Below are 15,258 nucleotides of genomic sequence, written 5' to 3'. Positions count from 1 at the left end.
ACAAGCACCTAGAATGAAACTTGGTGTGAGGCTGTGCTATTGTCTTCTGTGGCTGTACTTTAGCCATAATCGTATCTTTTATGTTGACCCAGGATTATCTTCAGTCATCTGTCCAGTTTTCTTATGAAGGTTTCATTACTGTTGTACTGTACTGTGTTCTTTTACTTCTAGAGCATTCTAACTAAAGTTAAGATCATATCTGTCTTGAATTTGTACCACTGTATGTAGTAAAGTGTTTTAATTTGATCATTTTGAAATACAGCCAGGTGCACCTCAGTCAACTTATGCGTACATTTAAAAGAATTTCCTTTCCATCCTTGGATTCAGACAAATTGGATCCTGATAACCAGGATTTCATTGTATGCACTTAATTACAATTAAATATTCTTTTTCCAATTTCAAAAGAATTTTTTTGCATATTTTGGGAAAATTCATTATTTAATAATTATTGAAGAAATGCATTTCATGTTAGCAGTACAAAACATATTATTACTTAATTATATCTGGTAGCTGACTGTGAGCTCCAACAACTACTCCATCTACAAGTGTCACATGCCTCATGAGGTGACAGTGGTCATGATTTATGTAATTGCTGCAATTCTTCTGTTGGCTTGGCTGGTGAAGAAAAAGCTTCGATCACAGGGTATTATTTATACAAAAGTGTCTAAACATATAGACTGAAAAAATACAAAGTTATTTTTATACCTTTTTAATATTAGTAAGTACAGGATCTCAGATTATGTTGTTGGTAGAATAAGTATATGTGTTTTTGAGTGCATAAGTAAATATGAATTGTAATTTAATCAAATATGCAAGCAGTTTGTATTTTTAACTCCTGGTATTTTCAGCAGAATTATGCTGCTTATATAAAAAGGTGTGGTCAAGGTTGTATGTAAGAAAAGGCGGTTACAATACATGTAACATACATGGACCTGGAAAGAGGCTGTGATAAGAGTGGCTCGAAAATTATAACTTCCCATTCGCAGTATACAGACATTGGAATATATCATAACTGTATCACCTTCCTTTAAATCCATAGAATATTACTTAAATACATTACTGAGCAGAAATGAATGAGAGGTCGTTTTTATAATTTTTTAAGCTGCTCTCAAGATGCAAAGCAACCCTGTTACAATTGTACCATGATGCATATCCTTTTCCAGCCACTTTGTAAAGTGCCATCATGATAAGCAATTTAGATAGTTGAAAGAAATCTAGTTTCCGAGTGTACACTGTACAAGTGGTGGTATTGCAGTATGTTTTTTCTTTAGAATATTGTGAAAAATGTAGTGGACTGTTTAAGGATGTTGGAGAAAAAAGATGGCATCCAGGACAGGGACCCATTGTCTGCTATAAACAAAATAATTCCTCTGGATGCTCTGTAACCCTCATGATTGCAGCTGTACTTTTTATTTTACTGAAATTATGTAAATCATAGAGATTAAAATGAATGAAATACTGAAATTTATCCAAGCATTTTTATCATAAGAATGCTGTTTCCTTTGGGATGGGTTGGTGCCATCCATCCCTGTTGCCACCCTGCCAAACATGAAATGGCTCCCCCCCTCCCTACCCCCAAGCACATGTGCGTGAGGTAGCGCTAGGAAAAGACAACAAAGGCCACATTCGTTCACACTCAGTCTCTAGCTGTCATGTGTAATGCACCGAAAGCACAGCTCCCTTTCCACATCCAGGCCCCACAGACCTTTCCATAGTTTACCCCAGATACTTCATATGCCCTGGTTCAGTCCATTGACAGCACATTGACCCCAGTATACCACATCGTTTCAATTCACTCTGTTCCTTGCATGCCTCTCACTCTCGTGTATATTGAGGCTCCCAATCGCTCAAAATCTTTTTCACTCCAACCTTCCAACTCCAGTTTGGTCTCCCTCTTCAACGTGTTCCCTCCACCTCTGACACATATATCCTTTTTGTCAATCTTTCCTCACTCATTCTCATCATATGTCCAAACCATTTCAACTCATCCTCTTCTGCTCTCTCAACCACTCTTTATTTCCACACATCTCTCTTACCCTTTTATTACTTACTCGATCAAACCACCTCACACCACATATTGTCCTCAAACATTTCATTTTCAACACATCTACCCTCCTTCATATAACCCTAGTTATAGCCCATGCCTCACAACTGTATAACATTGTTAGAACTACTATTCCTTCAAACATACCTATTTTTGATCTCTGAGACAACTTTCTCTCCTCCACACATTTTTCATTGCTCCCAGAACCTTTGCCTTCTCTCCCACCCTGTGACTCATTTCCGCTTCCATGGTTCCATCTGCTGCTAAGTCCACTCACTTATATCTAAAACACTTCACTTCTTCCAATTTTTCTCTCTTCAAACTTACATCCCAATTAACTTGTCCCTTAACCCTACTGAACATAATAACCTTGCTCTTATTCACATTTAGTCTCAACTTTCTCCTTTCACACAGTTTTCCAAGCTCAGTCACCTACTTCTGCAGTTTTTCACGTGAATCAGCCACTAGAGATGTATCATCAGGCGAACAACAATGGACTCACTTCCCAGTCCCTCTCATCTCCAACAGACTGCATACTCACCCCTCTCTCCAAAACTCTTGCATTTACCTCCCTAACCACCCATCCATAAACAAATCAAACAACCATGGGGACATCACACACTTCTGCTGCAAACCAACATTCACTGAGAACCGATCACTCTCTTCTCTTCCTACTCGTACACATGCCTTACATCCTTGGTAAGAACTTTTCACTGCTTCTGGCAACTTACCTCCCACACCATATACTCTTAAAACTTCCACAAAGCATCTCTATCAACCCCATCATATGCTTTCTCCAGATCCATAAATGCTACATCTAAATCCATCTGTTTTTCTTCTAAGTATTTCTCTCATACATTTTTCAAAGCAAACATCTGATCGACACATCCTCTTCGCTTCTAAAACCACACTGCTCTTTCCCAATCTGATGGTCTTTACATGCCTTCACCCTCTCAATCAATACGATTACATGTAATTTTCCAGGACTATACTCAACAAAATTATGCTTCTGTAGGTTGAACACTCACCTTTATCCCCTTTGCCTTTCTTCTATGGCACTATGCATGCATTCTGTCAATCCTCACGCACTTCACCATGGTCCATACATTGAATATCCTTACCAACTAATCAACAACACAGTCACAATCTTTTTTAATAAATGAATTGCAGTATCATCCAAACCTGCTGCCTTGCCAGATTTCCTCATCCACAAAACTTTCATTACCTCTTCTCTCTTTACCAAACCATTCTCCTTGACCCTATCACTTCGCGCACCACCCCGACCATAACATCCTATATCTGCCACTCTCTCATGAAACACATTCAACAAACCTTCAAAATACTCACTTCATCTTCTCACTTCTTCACTACCTGTTATTACCTCCCTACTTACCCCTTTCACCAATGTTCCCATTTGTTCTCTCATCTTAGATTATTTACCTCCTTCCAAAACATCTTTTCATTCTCCCTAAAATTTAATGATACTCTCTCACCCCAACTCTCATTTGCCCTCTTTTTCAACCTTTGCACATTTTGCTTGACCTCCTGCCACTTACATGTTCTTAAACCACCTACTGACTGTACTGAACTCTTATGTTAGCTTTCCAAAAGCCAATTAGTGCCAACAAACCATAAAAATGCCAACAATGTATCATTATCATAATTACATTGTTGGCATTTTTATGGTTCATTGGCACTCATTGGTTTTGAAGTGCTAGAATTTAGTACATAAGAATTTAGTACAGTCAGTAGGTAGTTTTTTGTGAGTTATCACTTTGTTCATTCTGTTCTTGGCCCAAATTAGCTGTTGAAGCTCTAGCATGAGAGAAATTGAGCCTTGTTAGTGCAGTGAAATGCCATTGTAAATAGATTTCAGTGAATCAGAATTCAGCTTCTGATGGACCTTTGGATGCCACTGGACTAAGTTTAGTATCTAATAGAAAATTCTCTGAAAGTCTATTACATCACAAATTTATTCCACTAAGGTAAGGAAGAACCCATAGGACTGAGTCTAGGATGTAGTAGAACAATGCATTAGTATCTGACCCTAGCCCCAGTATGTTGGGCATCTAGAGAACATGTGACAGCTTATTGCACATCATCACAATGCACTTTATTTCATTAACATACAATGTTCTTTATGCACACAAACACTTAGTTTTATATTGATTTACGGTAGTTTAATGGTGCATTACTTTTTATTTTACACCTACAAAGACGATTTGAGTTGAAAGTTCAAGATTAAAGCAAGTCTCTGGCCACTAGTCAAAGATATAAGTGTGCTTAGTCAGCAAATAAACAAAATCACTGCCTGTATTCTATGCAGTTTTAGCTTTTTACTTTTTTTGTAATGAAAAGGCCTCTTTTTGTGTATAACATCATGGCAGATGTTGCACGTGCTAAGAGGTCCTGGGGAGAGTAGCATGCTCCTCATGCATGCTCTATTGTTGACCAGGGGGTGATTTGGATGGCATCAGAAATACCCCTAGAGCTATGTCCTCTTAGTTCAGAGTACATCTTTCTGTACTACTCCCTGAACATCCCCATCATAGGTGAGGATAACCTGTAGACCACATCATTATTGCTGCACTGAGGTAAGTTTACAGTTCACATTAACCCACTAACTGCCGATTTGCTGTATACAGCACAGAACACCTCTGGAATGTTATATGTATGGTCTTAAGTCATCAGAAATCTCGAATATGATAAGTAGTGATCAGTGAGTCAAGAAACAGTCACTAGCTACTCAGACAATTTATCCACATAAAGCACATGTATTTTCAATGTATCTTTTGAGTATCCTTCAAAATGCCATGAGGGATTGTACATTATATTTGTGCTGGCCAGGCAGCAAAGAAAATCTATTTATACAGTGTATAGAACTTCATGTAATTAATGTTTTTAAATTTATATGAATAATGGAAGATATATTATTGGAAATTTTAATATGTATGCTTGGTGAGATTTGTATGTATAATATGCCGTGTGGGAGGAAACATAATATATCTGGCAATTTTGCAGCCAGGTCATATATTTATTTGATAACTTCACCACACTTGTAAGTAATGTTTTATTATTTTGATTTGTACTGTTTTAATGTATAATTGTTTTCAGAAAAAAAGGTCTTTCAAATGATAAAACAAAGAGAATCATAGAACCTTTTAAAGATCAATTGGAATGTGTTTCACTGGTTAAACACTAAATGTCTAGAGTAGCCTCAGTCTATGGTTAATTTGTGAATTTCTTATAGCCCTTGAGAAAAATTCAAAATTTGACAGAATCTGGCTTCTTTTAATCCACATTTCTCTTCAATTAGTTTGTTAGAATGGGGTTTCACTAAAGGTAATATTTTGGATTATTCTCATATCATGTTAGTTCTGTTGTTGAGCTTTATTCACATTCTAGCCCTGATTAGTCCATCACTCTTTCTCATACAATTTCTTGTTCTTTACTCTTCTCATGAATATTGTACCTGATTTTTATCATGTTATGATTTCACATTCTTCCAGATTTTTCAGTAAGAAAGGAGATGTTTATACCAACATTTACAGGGTTACAGAAGTTTCAGTTTTTGCCATCACTTTAGTGATTATTGTTTATGAGCATATTAGTACTTTTTGTTAGGAAACTGTGTAATGAATGCTCATTTAAGCAGAATGACTGATGTGTATGTCTAAGCTTGTATACTGTCCCATATGAAGAATTGGAAGATGAAAGTGTTAAAGTCATGACATTTCAACATTTCCAAAAGTGTTAACTTAAAGGATATTCTCTCTATCAGTCCATATCCAATGTTCTATCTCATGCCTTAAACTTTGGTAGCACTCTTCTGAACCTTCCTCAAATGCAGGATAATCTTTATTCTCTAGTTTTCAGTTAATCAAAAAGCTCTTGCATCTAGAGTTCCCAATATCCTCCATTACAAATGCATATTATTGTAACTGGTATTAATACATTTATATCTAGCATTTTTCAGCCTGCTGTTGATACCTGTTGAAATTTCTTGCCTGTTCGGTGGTTCTCATTGTCATTGCTTAGTGGCGTTATTTAGACTTCTCCACCTAACTTCAGTTGCTATCATTTGCTGCTGTGATTCATATTCATCATATGAACAAACTTTAGATTTTTTCTCTAAGCTCAGTTAATATATCCAAATCCAAGAGGACATTAAAGGACAGACCTTCAAAGAAAGGAGTGAAACATGAGTTACAGTAACACTGCATCAGGTAATAGACATTTGTAGACGAGAGGAATGGTGAGAGACATCCTGATTTGTTGAGAGAATGTAATGTTGAGTCATTTTTTGTATGTAATATTATGTAAAAGGGTTGAGAAGGGAGAAGATGAATCAGAAAGAATGCAAGGAGGAGTTTGAAAGAAGGATGACAGAAAGCTTAGATGAAAGTGCAGTAAGTAAAGGTGTTTAAAATATTTAGAGAAAGAGTGCTGAATGTAAAGTTGTGGAATTGGTAGGTGGATGCATGGTTGAGGTATAGAAGTGAAGATGGAAATGCATGGTGGACAGATGAGATTAGAAATGCTGTGGAAGAAAAGAAAAAAGCTTACTGAAGATTTCTCAAAAGGAATGTACCAGTGGAAGTTCAGTAAAGGAAGAGGGAAGAATATATGATGCGTAAGAGGGATGTTAATAGTTTGTTAGAGAAAGCAAAGAAAGAGTTGATGCAGATTTTGAAAGAAAGTTGAGTGAAAAGTTTAAGGAAAATAAGAAATTGTACTGGAAGGTGAAAGAGGGAAGAACTGGAAATGTAAATGTGAAAAGTAAGGAAGAGGAGTTGCTGAATCAAAAGGAGGAGGTTAAAGGAAGATGGAAATAGTATTTTGAAGAACTGAGGAATATAGGAGGGATGAGGCAGCAATTGTTACATGCACGGATATGAAGAATGGAAGGAAAAGAATACAAGTGCAGGGGCCTACAGTAAGAAGGAAGGTAAAAATTTTTGGGGGGTTTGAATTTAGGAAAGGCACCTAGAGTGGATGGGATTACAGCTGAAATGTTGAAATATGGAAGAGAAAGTATGATAGAGTGGATATATTTGTTATGTAATACAGCATAGAAGCAGAGGGTTGTGCCTGAGGATTGGGTGAAATGCTGTCATTGTTCCTGTATTCAAAGGAAAAGATTCCAAGGATGTATGTAGCAATTAGAGGGGAATAAGTCTGTTAAGTATACCAGAAGTGTTTGCAATAGTGTTGATTGAAGAGTGATGGAAGTGACTAAATACAGAATAAGTGAGGAGCAAGAGGGTTTCAGGTAAGGCAGGGGATATATGGATCAGATTTTGTGATGAGAATGACTGTGGAAAAGTATTTAGTGAAAGGTACGAAGGTGCATGCAACTTTTGTAGATCTGGAAAAAGCATATGACATGAGTCAAATGGAATGGTTTATGGATATGTTAAGGCTATACTAAACAACTAAACAAAACTAGGGAAAAGGGGTGCAGAGATGGAGTGTGGTGGTGAGATTGTGGTGGCTTGTGACAAGCCTGTTTGCAGATGATACTGTGGTGTTTGCTGAGAGTGAAGAGGAGTTGCAGAGGGTTGCAAGTGTAGTTCATGATGTGTGTAAGCATAGATGATTGATGGAGAATGTGAGTAAAAGTAAATTAATGGTGTTAAAGAGGAAACAGAGTGAAAGTGTAGTTTTGGCAATGCCCTCTAGAGTGAGAGAAAATGTACTGAACTGTGTTATAGATATGGGGGAAGAAAGACTGGAAAAGGTGAAAGAATTTAAGTTTTTGGAAGCTATCTTTGGGAAGTTTGTTGAGAAGGAGAGATAAGAGAGAGAGCAGGACAAAGGAAAAGAATCACTGGGTCCCTTAATAGAACAATGAAGGGTAGAAGTGTAAGTGTAGAAGGGAAGACAGTATTAAGGGACGTAAATTCCTCCTGACCCTGGCAAAACATGAACATGGGATGAGTCACAGAGATCAAGAATCCAGGCTGTGGAAATGAGTTTGAGAGGAGCATGTGGTATGAAAGATGGAATGAAGAAAGAAATAATGGGGTGCATAAGAGATTTCATGTGGTAGGGAATGATTTGTGGAGTGGTACAGTGGTTGAAACATAATCATCCAAATATTATGTTTCAACCACTGTGCCACCTCACAATTCATTCCCTGCCTTAACAAATCTCTCATGCACTCCCTTATTACTTTCTTCATTCCATCTAGTCATACCACATGCTCCTATCATGTGGAAAGATTGCAAGACAGAAGCTTATAAGGAGAGTGTATGAGAGTACGATTAAAGAGGTTGATGTGAGAGAAAGACCACCCGTGATGGAAATAGAAGGAAAGAGTACTGGAGGTAGAGAAATATGGGAAGAATGCATGGAATGGTGCATGCGAGATAGGCATATCAGGATAGGGTGAAATGGAGACTTTTGCCACAGTCACCCCCTGATGGGAGTTTCTGAGGGGAACAGAACTCAGAAATATCGATACATTGGTAGAATATTAGATTAGAATAGCTATTTATACACTTTGCAGAATCAAAATCGGAAAAAGTTGTTGCTGAGTGAGACTCCTTCAAACATAAGATAAGGCAGCTGACACCTCACTGTATGAATGCTTCAGAGTGAAATGACCTGAATGTACATTAGCCTCAGGTCTGATGCTCACTGATTTTTAAGTATTTTTTAGATGAACTGTTCTATAGATCTGTTTTGATTATAAGCAATTACATAAATACAGAACTTTTTAAACACTGATATGTCAAAAAAAATGTCTAGCAAGATTTTTTTTCATACTATTCGCCATTTCCTGCATCAGCAAGGTAGCACCAAGAACAAAGGACTGAGCCTTTGAGGGAATATCCTCTCCTGGCCCCCTTCTCTATTCCATCTTTTGGAAAATTAAAAACGAGAGGGGAGGATTTCCAGCCCCCCTGTTCCCTCCCCTTTTAGTTGCCTTCTACGACATGCAGGGAATACGTGGGAAGTATTCTTTCTCCCCTATCCCCAGGGATATATATATATATATATATATATATATGGGTGCGTGTGTGTGTGTCTTGGGGAAAATGCCCTTGATTGTCACACTCACCACTGCTCAGGTCTTGCAGTTGTTGATTAATAAGGCCTTTCCAGTATCGCATAGCTTTACAACTGGTTTACTGTGATAGTTTCCCTAGTTTGACATAGTACATAAGGGAATAAAACTGTTATCACACTGTCTCAACAAACAACTGAAATATTTATTTCATGAAAATGTATTTCATTTATCACTTGAAAATATGTCTGTATTGTTGTCTGTAGAAGGATTTTCATTTTCCTTCCTTTCATTGGATAATGGGTAATAACTGTAGAATGCTGTTAAAATTTGGTTTGATGTGCTGCAAGGATCAAGCGAACTCAGAAATGTGCCACAATGTAATAAAGGCTGAGAAGCACTGCTATATTGAACTGTACATCTCTTCATAGTCTGAGACAGATGTCTTTAAAGAGCTTTCCATGTTGTGGTTGTTATGGCCAAATAATGTAAACACCTGTCCTCTAAGTCAACACAGAAATTAACCTTATGTATTATGGCAGGAATAAAAATGATGAAGGCAAGAAGATATTCAGTGTCATGCATGTTAATTCATAAACTGCAGTCTCTCTTAATTGACACATAATTGACACATAACCTAGGGGACTGCAGTCTTCATTAATTGATGCCTACTAAAAATTTAGATCACAGTGCTAGGAAAAACATGCTTCACCCTGGAGCACTCAGTTTCCCATTAGAGGTTGAAATACAGTTGTTCATTGTTGTGCACCCAATCACCACACACATATTTCACACATTCTTCTGCATTTGACACTCATTGATTACCATATTCTGGCACCCAACATGAACAGGTAAGCAATTGAAAAAAAAAAAAATCTTATACATTGCTGGTTTTCTGTTATTTTCAAAGACAATTTTTTTAGATTTATGTACAAGGAGTATGTGAATCATGTCAAAGACTGCCATTCAGGGGCTAAGGAACTTTATGTTTCTCAAAGAGCCAGTTTAGAGAAGCTGTTAGTATAATAGGAACAGGGATGTTTATGTTCAGAAGTACTCTGGTTGCAGGCATGTTTGAGTGAGGAGAAGCATGGGAGCATGAAAAGTAGAGTTGTTACATACCAAAATTCATAAGATTATATAAAGTTTGTCCTTTATTTTAGGAGTTTCATTAACAAGTAATGCACTAGTACCTATATTTGGTAATATAGTTTCAACTGAATGTGCCTTTACAGCTAGAAGATTTATGATGATACTTTATTTTTGTAAATGCATGCATCTGAATATACACTAACATGATTTTTCAAGTATTGTGAAGCAGTTAGTTTACTCATGTGTATTATATATCCTAGTCATATTTTGATAATTGTAACATCCTTTTAGATATCTGTAGTATGCATATTTTAATGTAATTATGTGAATATTGGTCACAAAATAAAAACCCTTGCATGGTAGACAGTTTATGTATGTATATATATTATTATTATTATTATTATTATTATTATTATTATACTTAATCATTGTTTCCCACATCAGCGAGGTAGCACCAGAAAACAAACAAAGAATGGCCGATCCACTCATATACACATATATATACATAAATGCCCATACATGCACATATACATACATATCAACATATACAGACATATACATATATACACATGTACATATTCATCCTTGCTTGCCCTCATCCATTCCTGTCACTACCCCACCTCACAGGAAGCAGCATCGTTACCCCAACTTCAGTGAGGTAGCGCCGGGAAAACAGACAACAAAAGCCACATTCATTCACACTCAATCTCTAGCTGTCATGTGTAATGCAACGAGACCACAGCTCCCTATCCACATTCAGGCCCCACAGACCTTTCCATGGTTTACCCCGAACACTTCACATGCCCTGGTTCTGTCCATTGACAGCACATCGACCCCAGTATACCACATCGTTCCACTCTATTCCTTGCATGCCTCTCACCCTCCTGTATGTTCAGGCTCCGATCATTCAAAATCTTTTTCACTCCATTCTTCTACCTCCAATTTGGTCTCCTGCTTCTACTTGTTCCATTCACTTCTGACACGTATATCCTCTTTGTCAATCTTTCCTCACTCATTCTCTCCATATGTCCAAACCACTTCAACATATCCTCTTCTGCTCTTTCAACCATACTCTTTTTTATTTCCACACACCTCTCTTATCCTTTCATTACGTAGTTGATAAAACCACCTCACACCACATATTGTCCTCAAACATTTCATTTCCAACACATCCACCCTCCTCCATACAACCCATGCCTCGCAGCCGTATAACATTGTTGGAACTACTATTCCTTCAGACATCCCATTTTTGCTCTCCGAGATAACATTCTCTCCTTCCACACATTCTTCATCACTCCCAGACCCTTCGCCCCCTCCCCCACCCTGTGACTCATTTCCACTTCCATGGTTCCATTCACTGCTAAGTCCACACCCAGATATCTAAAACACTTCACTTCCTCCAATTTTTCTCCATTCAAACTTACATCTCAATTAACTTGGTCCCTCCACCCTACTGAACCTAATAACCTTGCTCTTATTCACATTTAAAGTCAACTTTCTCCTTTCACACACTTCCAAACTCAGTCACCAACTTCTTCTTCATACATATTAGTCATTTCCTGTGTTAACATCAAAAGCAGATAACTAAGCCTTAGATAAAAAAAATCCTCACTTGGCTACCTTATATGGTCTTTCTTTTGGAAAAGTAAAACAGGAGGGGAGGATTTCCAACTCCCACCCCTTTAATCGCCTTCTACAACAAATTGGGAATATGTGGGAAGTATTCTCTCTCCCTATCTCCAGGGATGATAGTGTTCACTTAACTTTCAAACCTCTGAATGTAGTATGTATTATTGTGTTTTTATATATAAGATAACTACTAGAAGATTTTTATACCTTTTCATAACTGTTGTGGGTTTCATTTGAAAATATTTGTTTCACTTGAATTTTTTTATTTCATTTTAGAAACATTTTGTATTTTGTTTTGAATCCCCTGGATTCTACAACTATATAGATTTCAACGAAAAATAACTATGTTTTCATCACCTCATGAAGTGCTATTGTAAAATTTTTATAGTAATTTTTTTTAGCTGACATTGTTTACGAGAAGAGCTATGTGGCCAGCCAGACTTTCTTGTTAATGGAACACTAGATTATTTACATCCAAATGTATGATGATACCTTTGTAATTAACTGTCAGAAATAAATGAATATGAAAAATAATCTTTCCTTCAACCCTTTTCCAAATTTTAATGAAATTGCAACCACCCAAGTGAAAATGAGTAATTTAGTCCAGGTTCTTTAACATGACATGAGTGTCATGCCTTTGAATACATTCCAGACTAGAAGCAGCAACATTCATGAGTGATTCAATGTGTCTCCTTCCATACTATCACCTGCTGTCATGTTCTTAACTGAGGGAGACATCACCAAACTCATTGTCACTAGTCTCATCTACAACAGCCTCATCTTCACCATACCCTCTTTTAACACCCTTAATAACCCAAAATTAATTTCAATGGCCTTTGACTTGGCAATTACAGGTTACGTCAAAAGCCATCTTCATGCTCATACCTCCAAGTCAGAGGCCATCTTCACTACACCCTTATCTTCTTTACATCCTTACATTCATTACACCCCCATCCTAACAACACTCTCATCATCACTAGTCTTTAAACTGACCTGTAGGGTCAGGTTTATCAAGAAGTGTTATTTAATTGTTGACAACCCTCAGTAAACTGAGGCTTATCTTAGAACATGGACAGTCCTCATGAAACTCCAGCTGAGTTACAAGCTGTTAGCTGGCAGAACTTGGTCATAGCTGTGATGTTTTAACCCATAGTTCTCATTTATGTTTCAAGGAAAGGAAGAATGAACACCTGGGCAAGCTGATGTCATCTACCAATGCAAGTATTGTAGGCTATCAGAAGAAAAATGCTAACCCACTATGACACTAAAGCATTTTTATTTTTGATAGGCTTTCCTGACTTATAGAAGTAGCATCAGGGAAAATTTCCCACTTGGTCCTTTTTCTCTTCATGCTTTTAGAAAGTGATAATACTGGGGAGGAAAAGAGAATGGGGAGTGCCATAATGTTAAAAAAGAAATACCTATATTTTCTGTTATTTGATCAGCTGCTCTATTAATGTTCTCCTTAAAGTTTCATTTTCCTTATCCCGGGCTTCCCAATGCCCGAGTCCCGGGCAAGAATCTAACTCTTCTGTAAGCTAGCCACGAAAAATTGACAGTAGAACTATTTCAATTCATTCCTTTGTCGTAGTCTGTTCCTCGCTGAGGAAGAGTTATTATGATCTGATAATCGTAATGTTCATTAGTGTACATGTTCACCTGTGTTGGTCACAAGTTACACTAGATATTTGCGAGTTTGAGACGGCAGTTGGCAACAGCTAGTATAAACACAGCTGATTGATCGCCTGCAAGTCAGGGAACCAGCCGACCCCCTGACCAGAGGCAAACATTGCAGAGTAATGGGCCAAGTGTTTGAGCATCATGTTGACCCTCGGGGTTCAGGATACAGAAATACAAGAATAATCATACACTTAATACAATGAGGCTGTTATAGGAGCAAAGAAAAAAATGCTGGTTTTGTGGCAACCAAATATATTCATAGGTTTGGAGTTGTTAGATCCGCCAGGTCTCCATGTGACACGAGCTCGTCTCCAAACTTCTAGCTTTCACTTCGTTTCGAATTTTGATTGGACTAAAACTGGGTTTTAGATTTGAGACTAATTTTTCTTTTTTTAGTTCAGGAACCTTTGGTTATTCTGGCTTCTTGACGCTTTTTGTGCTTGATTCTTATGTGCCTGAAGTTGATATGCTGAGTCAAATTTAGGTAATTCACAATCGTCAAACGGGGTTCCCCCAACTAATTCCTTTCTTTCACTTAACATGTACAAAATGTAAACACAGCTTCCTTTTTAGTTTGTCCCTCATTTTTCCTCACTCGTAATCTTAGTAATGCATGTCTCGTGTCGGTTGAGGTATATTTGAGAATTATGTGCTCATTGTTATCGCCTTAAGATGTGGATACATGAAACCTTTTGGGACGTTAGTGTTTCCATTTTCCTCGTGGTTATCAGCATATACAGATCGTGTGTGTGTGTGTGTGTGTGTGTGTATATATATATATATATATATATATATATATATATATATATATATATATATATATATATATATCTTTCTTTCTTTCATACTATTCGCCATTTCCCGCGTCAGCGAGGTAGCGTTAAGAACAGAGGACTGGGCCTTTGAGGGAATATCCTCACCTGGCCCCCTTCTCTGTTCCTTCTTTTGGAAAACAAACAAACAAAAAAAAAAAAAACAAGAGGGGAGGATTTCCAGCCCCCCGCTCCCTCCCCTTTTAGTCGCCTTCTACGACACGCAGGGAATACGTGGGAAGTATTCTTTCTCCCCTATCCCCAGGGATAATATATATATATATATATATATATATATATATATATATATATATATATATATATATATATATATATATATATATATGTGTGTGTGTGTGTGTGTGTGTGTGTGTGTGTGTGTGTGTGTGTTTGGAAAAGTGTGTGGAAGAAGAAAGTTAAGAGTAAATGTGAATAAGAGCAAGGTTATTAGGTACAGTAGGGTTGAGGGTCAAGTCAATTGGGAGGTGAGTTTGAATGGAGAAAAACTGGAGGAAGTGAAGTGTTTTAGATATCTGGGAGTGGATCTGGCAGCGGATGGAACCATGGAAGCGGAAGTGGATCATAGGGTGGGGGAGGGGGCGAAAATCCTGGGGGCCTTGAAGAATGTGTGGAAGTCGAGAACATTATCTCGGAAAGCAAAAATGGGTATGTTTGAAGGAATAGTGGTTCCAACAATGTTGTATGGTTGCGAGGCGTGGGCTATGGATAGAGTTGTGCGCAGGAGGATGGATGTGCTGGAAATGAGATGTTTGAGGACAATGTGTGGTGTGAGGTGGTTTGATCGAGTGAGTAACGTAAGGGTAAGATAGATGTGTGGAAATAAAAAGAGCGTGGTTGAGAGAGCAGAAGAGGGTGTTTTGAAGTGGTTTGGGCACATGGAGAGGATGAGTGAGGAAAGATTGACCAAGAGGATATATGTGTCGGAGGTGGAGGGAACAAGGAGAAGAGGGAGACCAAATTGGAGGTGG

The 15,258-nt window shown here is 37.6% G+C and overlaps 1 protein-coding gene across 4 annotated transcripts in view; it reads left to right on the top strand.

Moving 5' to 3' along the window:
- Positions 1-12,311, top strand: part of PGAP5 (Per1-like protein PGAP5) — a 33,594-nt gene extending 21,283 nt beyond the window's left edge. For all 4 annotated transcript variants that reach the window (XM_071664708.1, XM_071664707.1, XM_071664706.1 and 1 more), the window contains one exon: positions 511-12,311. In XM_071664708.1, the coding sequence (XP_071520809.1) occupies positions 511-681 (171 nt within the window). In that variant the 3' untranslated portion in view covers positions 682-12,311. The remainder of the gene's footprint in view (positions 1-510) is intronic.
- The last annotated feature ends 2,947 nt before the right edge of the window (positions 12,312-15,258 follow it).

This window comes from Panulirus ornatus, chromosome 9 (assembly GCF_036320965.1).
Source record: "Panulirus ornatus isolate Po-2019 chromosome 9, ASM3632096v1, whole genome shotgun sequence".
In the NCBI taxonomy this organism is placed as follows: Eukaryota; Metazoa; Arthropoda; class Malacostraca; order Decapoda; family Palinuridae; genus Panulirus; species Panulirus ornatus.
The sequence above is the reverse complement of the archived record's forward strand: the minus strand, read 5'-3'. Positions and strand labels throughout refer to the sequence as shown.